Source organism: Colobus angolensis, unplaced genomic scaffold (genome assembly GCF_000951035.1).
Source record: "Colobus angolensis palliatus isolate OR3802 unplaced genomic scaffold, Cang.pa_1.0 Scaffold113, whole genome shotgun sequence".
In the NCBI taxonomy this organism is placed as follows: domain Eukaryota; kingdom Metazoa; phylum Chordata; class Mammalia; order Primates; family Cercopithecidae; genus Colobus; species Colobus angolensis.
The window spans coordinates 1,031,737-1,039,908 of NW_012112364.1; the positions used below are offsets into that span (position 1 = coordinate 1,031,737).

Here is an 8,172-nt window from a genome sequence, read left to right on the forward strand (position 1 = left end):
AGGCGGGGCTTCTGCGTCCTTTGCAAAAGGCTATTGCGTTTCACAGGCAACTCAAATCTCGAGGCACTACTTAAATGGGACTTGTTTCCCGTCCTCCAGTACCCTCTGGAAAGCACTAGCCTTACATAATTTGTTAGCCTGTTGCCACATTGCTAATGTGTCCTCTTTGTGGATTCGTTGCCTTGCATGCTCTACGTGCTTCCGCTGCAAGCCCCCGCTCAGAGGTTCCTAAGCTCAGATTCACGTGGAGAGCTTTACAAAATTCCGAAGCCTAGAGTATACTTGGACCAATTAAATCACAATTTCTGAGGGTGGGAAACAGGCATCAGTATTTTTGGAAACTTCCTAGGTGATTTCAATGCGCAGAAAAGTTTAGGAACCACTATCCCGGCACAGTGGTGCGCACCTGTAGTCCCAGCTACGCGGGAGAATCGCTTGAGCCCAGAGTGAGACCCGGACCTCTAAAGGAATAAATACAGATGTCTCCCCATCCTACCCTTCCCCAGCCCCGCCAACTGACCAGGTGGTTGGAAAAAAAATAAAGGAAAAATTTGGGAACACTGCCCTGGAGTCTTGATGACCTACTTGAAACAAATCTCCAGGTGACTCAGTGCATATTAAAACCTGAGAAGCCCTTTTGAGACGCCCGAATGAATATAAGTATCTTAGTTTATGAGGACCACGTGCCTAAAAAACGTCCTTGAGTACAGGTAACTGGCAGGATGATTTGTGGGATGATCGCCAGATCCGTATTTTTCACATCCTGCATTATTCCAAATCATTAAGCCCTTGTCGGAATCTGATGAACAGGTCTCTGCACAGCAGTGCAGTTCTGGAAACAAGCCAGGGCTTAACATCAGCGCTTATGAACTGAGTATTCCAGTTCATGAACACTCCTTTGCCTCAGTCTCCTCATCTTGAAAGTGGGAAAGGTGATAACGCCCGTCTCGTCTTCCGTCCGAAGATAACGGGGCTGTGAGAGAGTGTGTGTCGTGGGTCCACCTGTTGCTTTCTTTATTTGCCACTCCAGCCCACGTCCATGGATGAGAGAATTCTACACACATCCCTCCCACAACTCCGGAAGTCAAAAATGGTTGCCCTTGCGCCAGTTCTGGTTTTCTCCTCCCCATGCCTCATGCCCAGGGCCAGGGTGCACGGTAAATCTCTGAGATCCTCCTTTCTTTTGGCCTTTCTTGGCCACTGACCCCATGCAGCATAGCCACACTCATGGCTTCCCCCTGCCTTCCTGACTTATCCTGTCTCCTTGGACAATCGTTCTTCCACCTTTTTAGCTTGGTTCTTAGCCCTGTGCGCCGACGTATTACATAGCAGGCGAGCGCTGGCTTTCAGCGTCAATCCCTGACATTGAATTCCAACTCTAAATTTAGTAACTGTAGGATTTTGGATAAGGGTTGAGTTTCTTTTCTTATCTCTAAACTGAGACTGTTAATACCCACCAGTTAGAGCCATTTTAAAAATTAAATGAGATTCTATTAACCAATAGTTGTATTTATTAGGTGCCATCCCCTGTGCTAGAGACATTTACCACCAACCTACACCTCTTCCAACAACTCTCCACGTAAAGCAGCTAATAGGATCCAGGTCATTCTGTATACTCAACAACTGTTGGTCTTTTTTCTTTGTTCTTTCTCACCGTGTCATCCATGGCTCCACCTCCTTTCTCTCTGCAGTTTACTTCCCAATGTGTTTTTCTTTTTTTCCTATTTTTTTCTTTTTTTTTCTTTTTAGACAAAGTCTTGCTCTATTGTCCAGGTTGAAGTGCAGTGGTGGAATTTCAGCAATCTCAGCTCACTGCAAGCTCTGCCTCCTGGCTCCCAAATGATTCTCCTGCCTCAGCCTCCTGAGCAACTGGGACTACAGGAGCACACCACCACACCAGGACAATTTTTGTACTTTTAGTAGAGACGGGGTTTTACCATGTTGTCCAAGCTGGTCTCGAACTCCTGACCTCAAGGGATCCATCTGCCTTGGCCTCCCAAAGGGTTGGAATTACAGGCGTGAGCCACCGTGCCTGGCGCCCAATGTGGTTTTCTAATTTTTCTAATATCCCACATTTCTAGATGACAACTGGGGTTTGTGTTTTTTGTTTTTTTTCTTTTTTCTTTGTTTTACTTGAATGTCAGTCACCTTAAACTCAACATTCTTTGTAAGTCAATCTCATTGCCTTTGTCTGGCTATACCTCTTTTTGCCCTTTTTCTCTCTGTCAATGGTGGCATAATTCTGTCTCCAGTCATGAAAACTTACAACAGTGGTTCTCAACCCTGGCTGCACGTTAGCCACCTGGAAGCTTTTGAAAATGCTGATGCCACCATACCGGTGAAATGAGTCTCCGATTCAGGGTTGGAAACCACTGACAGTATCACCTGTCTCATCTGCACTTCCCTAGCTGGCTTCTGCACCTGTCCTACCCATTTTCCTTGGCTAGAAAGCTAGGCTTTTCTTTGCCCGAAGCTATTTGGGCCTGGGGAAGAGCTTGAACCCCAATTGGGCTGAAGGTTCTCTTTCAGGGGTCATTAGCCATGGGGAGTTAAGGGAATAGATTACATAAGGTCTGGGCTGCTTGGGTGGAGTCTGCATTATGAGAGAGTAGAATGCCGTGGGTCCACCTGTAACAGCCTGTCAACAGATTTTCCTCCTTTACACTCTCCTGCCTTTTAGTCTCTCTTGCATATAGCTGCCGTGTCATCTCCCTAAAACACCTGTGCCAATAGCGCTAGGGTAGTTTCGTTATAGGTTTAAATTTACAAGACTAGTATCTGCAAAGCATTTTTATTCCTGCTAGCAATTATTCCTACAAATCAGATAACAGTGCTCAGGTGGGACACAGAAGCCCCAGGTGCAGGCCGCCTCCAGGCCCCTTCCTACCTGAGGCTCAATTCCAGGCCCAAATCAAGTTCTGCCTCCTCTAGATAAGCCTCCCCTGGTGACTGCAACCCTCACCCGCCTTCTCTTCCTTTGAACTTTTGTGACCCTTTCGTTCTATAATAATCCTCAAATGTGTTGGGCTATTTTTAACTATTCAGGCACATAATTTCTTATTTCCCTGATCTTGATTTAACCTCTATAAGGCTAGGGACTGGAAGATACTCTTTTCGAGTCCTCAGTAGCAAGATGACATGCATACATGAAGGGCTAACCTTATTATTTGTTACTTGAATGAACAACTGTGAACTCATTGTGCGAAGCCTTAAAGATTTTACATGAATGTCTTCAGCAAGTAATCTTTTGTGTGCAGGGAACATAATTCCATTCAAACTAATCTAATGAAAAGGGAGTTATTCTAAGGATACAAAGGAATCTCATGGGACCAACTGCAGAAAGGCCTCAGGGTGGGAGAGTTGTCTGCAAACGCTTTGGGTCTCCGTCTGTCATCACTGGAATCTGCTGTCCTCCTTAGTCTCGCTCCCCCTTTGCTCTCCAGGCATCTCTTAGACTGCTGCATTCATGTCCTGTGTGCACATACGTGTGTGTTGCTCAGCTCTCCCTTCCCTGACCTTTCCTTTCCTCCCTCCTGCCCACCCACCCTCCCAGGTTTCAAGTCTTCACAGGCCCAGGCCTCTCCTCACCTCTGCCTGTCTCTCCACTATTTTCTGTGCAGATCAGCTTCATCCATAAGGCTGAGTTTCTGCCTCTGTGAGTGTAGTTTTCCGAGGGCTTTGACTCCCCCCAAACAGCCCAGACTTTATGTAATCTATGCCCTTAACTCCCCATGGCTAATGACCCCTGAAAGAGAACCTTTGGCCCGACTGGGGTTCAAGCTCTTCCCCAGGCCCAGAGCTTCGGTCTGGAGGCGATAAAACTGTGGGTCATGAAGGTCAACCTCGAAGGTGAACTTAAACAGAACTATGGTGTGCCTGCCCAAGCGAGTAAATGTCATGTACTAGCAGCCCTTTACCATGTGGCTTTGTTTTGCCCATAAAGGGGGCTGGAGATACTTTCTCACCCATTGTCTATAAGTCCATCCACATGACATGCTTCAGTTCTGTAAGTTGGAACTGACAGTGTGCAGGTTCCAAGCCTAGGCCTCAAGAGACCTCACGTATTGCTCCCTGTGCTCTGCCATTGCCACAAGGACCACATTTCTGCATTAGTCTGTCTCAGGAAGAAGAGAGATGTGAGGGGCAAAGCCGAGCCATCCCAGCTGAACCTGGCCTCCCATCAGCTGACCTATCAGCCAATCCACAGATCTGTGACCATAAATGACTATAAGCCAATAGCTCTAGGGTCATTTTGTTATGCAGCAATTTTGTGGCAATAGCTAGCTGATACACCCTCTTTGCTGGTGCTTCCCCTCAGCCAATACACATGTTCAGGTCTCTTTGTCTTAGCCTATTTTTGATATAAAGGAATACCTGAGGCTGACTAATTTATTAAAAAAAAAAAAAAAGGTTTATTTGACTGATGATTGTGCAGGCTGTACAAGAAGCATGGTGCCAGCATCTGCTTCTGCTGATGGCCTCATAGTGGGAGGGAAGGGAAGCTGACATCACATGGTAAGAGGAAGGGAGCAAGAGAGAGAAGAGTAGATGCCAGGCTCTCAAGCCAGCTCTTGCATGAACTAACAGAGCAAGAACTCTGAACTTGCTTCTGAATTCACAGCCTACCTCGGGATGGCACCAAGCCATTCATGAGGAATCTGCCCCCACTAACCGAACACTTCCCGTGAGGCCCTACCTTTAACAATTTGATCCCTATGAATTTGAATTTGGGGGTCAGATTTCAACCTGAGATTTGGAGGGGAGAAATATTCAAACTATATTACTCTCTCTTCTCATAATCAGACAACTCCCTTTTATGCCTCTCAGTCATTGCTGGATCTCACTCCTTCCCTTCATGGCCAAATTTTCTGAAAAGATTAGTCCCATGATCTTCTTCTTGTTTGCCTGTTCACACTTTCATCATCATCACAGAAATTTTAAGCATATACAAAAATAGAGTAGTACAAAGAACCCCTTTGGACCTATTATCCAGTTTCAACAGCCAATTTTTTGCCATTCTTGTTTCATCTAACTGCCTCCAGGCCCAATCTACGACTCACAGACCTCAACGTCAGCATATTCAAACCTGCTGTCCCTGCTGACCGCAGGGTTTCCCTGTCTCCATGAGCAGTGCCACCATCCACCCAGCCGAATGAACCCACGGCTCCTTCCCTTCTCTCACCCTTGCATTTATGAAATGATCTGTCACTGTTGATTTCATGTCCCCATCTTCAGTTACACCCAGGGGAGGCTCTGATCCTCTAGTTCCCATCGTCAGCTGTGATTCCATCAGAAAAGGAGTGTTCACAGAGCAAACCAGCCACCCCCCAGTCATGTGGAAAGAGTCCTGCTCAGGGGCCATTCTCCCCCAAACAGTTCCACATCTCCCCAGTTCTCCCATTAGTCTGCCAAGCCTGGGCCTTCTTTCTATACTATCTGAGTGAGTGTGATTTTATCATGGGCATAGCATGTGGAAACCCACGTTAGCCTCCCCCCTTGCCACTATCCAACTTATGAACGAATCTGCATCAAATAGAAAGCCAAGATCCCTTCCAGCTCTGACATTCTGATTCTTTGATACGAAATAGGGAGATGGTGAGACTTTTTTGAGCTAGAGGTTGGCAAGATAAATGTGATACTTCCAGCTCTAACGTTCTATGGTTCTATGATAAGAAAGAGGGAGGTAGTGATAACTTTTTGAATCAGGGCTTGACAGGATAAATATGGTACTAAAGCAAATAAGGATGTAGAATAGGATTAGGAGAGAGTCGTAGAGTAGGAATGCACACTACTCTCCTGACAGTATCATCATTATCATCACCAGAGTAGGAGGTCTGGACTCCAGGGTGTGACCATGGAACCAAAAAGAAGGGGGCAGGTAGAAGAAATTTGAGTGTTTAGGTTAAATGGCAATTGAGCAATGGTGGTGGTTGGAGGCACGGGCTTTGGAGGTTGGTAGACCTGACTGAATCCTGGCTCTGGCATTTACTATTTGACCTTGAGCCAGATATTTAATCCCTCTGGAGTTCAGGTTTTCTGTACAAAAAGATAATATTTATGCCACATTGTGGTCGTGAGAATTATATGAGATAATTCATGCGAGGTGTTTAACACAGAGCCCAGCACATAGTAAGCAATCAAAAAATAGTAGTCTTTTTTTGGTTTTTTTTGCAATTAGATTACAGAAGGTTGAGACTTGCATCTCGCTAGCAGGCTCTCCTCCTTGCCTCCCTGACCTTCTTGGCATCCACACTTTGCTTTAACCAGCTACCCTGTTGGAGACATCTACAAGGAAAATAATTGCTGGTGGCCTCTGAGCAACAGCCAGCTAGGAACAGAGGCCCTCAGTCAGGAGCCCAGAAGGAACTGGATTCTGCCAGTGATCGTGCAAGCTTAGAATTGGCTTCTGCTGCAGTCAGACCTTCAGGTGAGACCCTAACCTGGCTGATTTCTTCGTTGCATCCTGGGAGAGGCCCTGAAAGAGAATTCATTTAAGCCATACCTTGATTCTGGGCCCACAGAGCCTGTGAGATAATAAATGTGTGTTTGGTTTAAGCCTCTGCGTTTTAGGGTAACTTGTTATGCTGCATAACTGATACACAGAGTCCAGGCTTTTCATGCCACAAAATGACTCTAGGCCTGGTGGTTCTGAACTCACATGGAAGAGGGAGCATTTTAACAAAGGGGGTTCTGTCAGGGCGTGGGGCTCTGACACAAAATCCAGCCATTTTACAAAATGTCTTCCTAACCATAAATCAGATACAGTAAGTCCTCAATTAATAATATCAGTAGGGGCCAGGCACAGTGGCTCCTACCTGTAATCCCAGCACTTTGGGAGGCCAAGGTGGGCAGCTCACTTGAGGTCAGGAGTTCAAGACCAGTCTGGCCAACATGGCAAAACTCCGTCTCTACTAAAAATACAAAAATTAGCTGGGCGTGGTGGCGGGCACATGTAATCCCAGCTACTCAGGAGGCTGAGGCAGAAGAATCGCTTGAACCCGGGAGGCAGAGGTTGCAGTGAGCCGAGATCATGCCACTGCACTCCAGCCTGGGCAACAGAGTGGAATTCTGTCTCTAAATAAATAAATAAATAAAATAATGTCAGTAGGTTCTTGGCAACTGCAACTCTTAAAGTAAATGACTTTGAATGAAAACATTTTATTTTTGCCATCAACATTATAGAAATGGCCTTCTCCAAGGACCAAATGGATGTCATTTTACTTTTAAGTCGTGGTTTTCAAAAACCCATCAACAACATTAAGTGAGGACTTACTGTACACAGTGTGACAGGAATGAGTGTAGTTATGATAACTGCACAAACTGTCTCAAATGTGGACTGTCCTGGAAAACTCTTCAATGGGTGGTCCCTTGTATGCCAATTTTCCTGTTATCTCCAACGTTATCTCCTCCCAGATGGATGCAGCACAGCCAAGGTGGTTAGTGAGAGCCACTGCCCATGCAGGTCAGGCAAGGAATCAGGACGTCACCACAGAAACACACCTTTAACTAAAGAAGCAGACTACATGCTCTGTTTCTCCTCTTATCGGCCACATGGCATGGTAGAAAGACCTTCAGATTGGACCCTAATTGCCATTCATGACTTGAGTCTGACTTTAGGCAACTCTATCCAGCCTACATAACCTCTTCTAAAGAACGGAGGAGACCCTGCCTGCCTCACTCACAGGGGTGTTACAAGCATCCCATGAGGTCTTGGCAAGTTAACCTCTCTCTGCCTCATCAGTCGATGATAGTGGTACCTACCTCCCAGTTGGTAAGGATTCAACAAGAAAACACATGTAAAGCACATAGCAAAAGACACAGCAGAGAGGAATTGCTCAGGAAATGTTAGCTCTTCGCATTGTTGTCATTATGATCTGCCTGAACACCTGTGTCAGTGACAAAGTGCCACCCATCTGACAATAGTGTCTGACAATAGGTTCTCAAATATTGGCCCAGACAGAAAGTGAATGAGTGGGTGAGCACCATTATGTTGGCAAGGTGAGCTGGAAGACAAGGGATTAAAAAAGTGCTCTCCACTTTGCCTCTGGATTGAACAAGAAAGATTCTCACTTCTAGGCCACTTTCCTGCTATATCTCAGTCTCTGAGGAAGCCTCAAGGAGTCACTGACTGTCTAATCGCCCAGTTAGGACAGGTCCCCCAGGCTGTCACCT

At 46.1% G+C, this 8,172-nt stretch overlaps 1 protein-coding gene across 1 annotated transcript in view; it reads right to left on the reverse strand.

The window, feature by feature from the left end:
- The window catches only part of GTF3A (general transcription factor IIIA), a 21,942-nt gene extending 16,670 nt beyond the window's left edge, over positions 1-5,272 (reverse strand). The window contains exons 1-2 of the mRNA XM_011959115.1: positions 5,183-5,272; positions 126-228 (exon numbers count right to left, since the gene is read on the reverse strand). Coding sequence (XP_011814505.1) covers positions 126-228; positions 5,183-5,272 — 193 coding nt within the window. The remainder of the gene's footprint in view (positions 1-125; positions 229-5,182) is intronic.
- Positions 5,273-8,172: the final 2,900 nt, after the last annotated feature.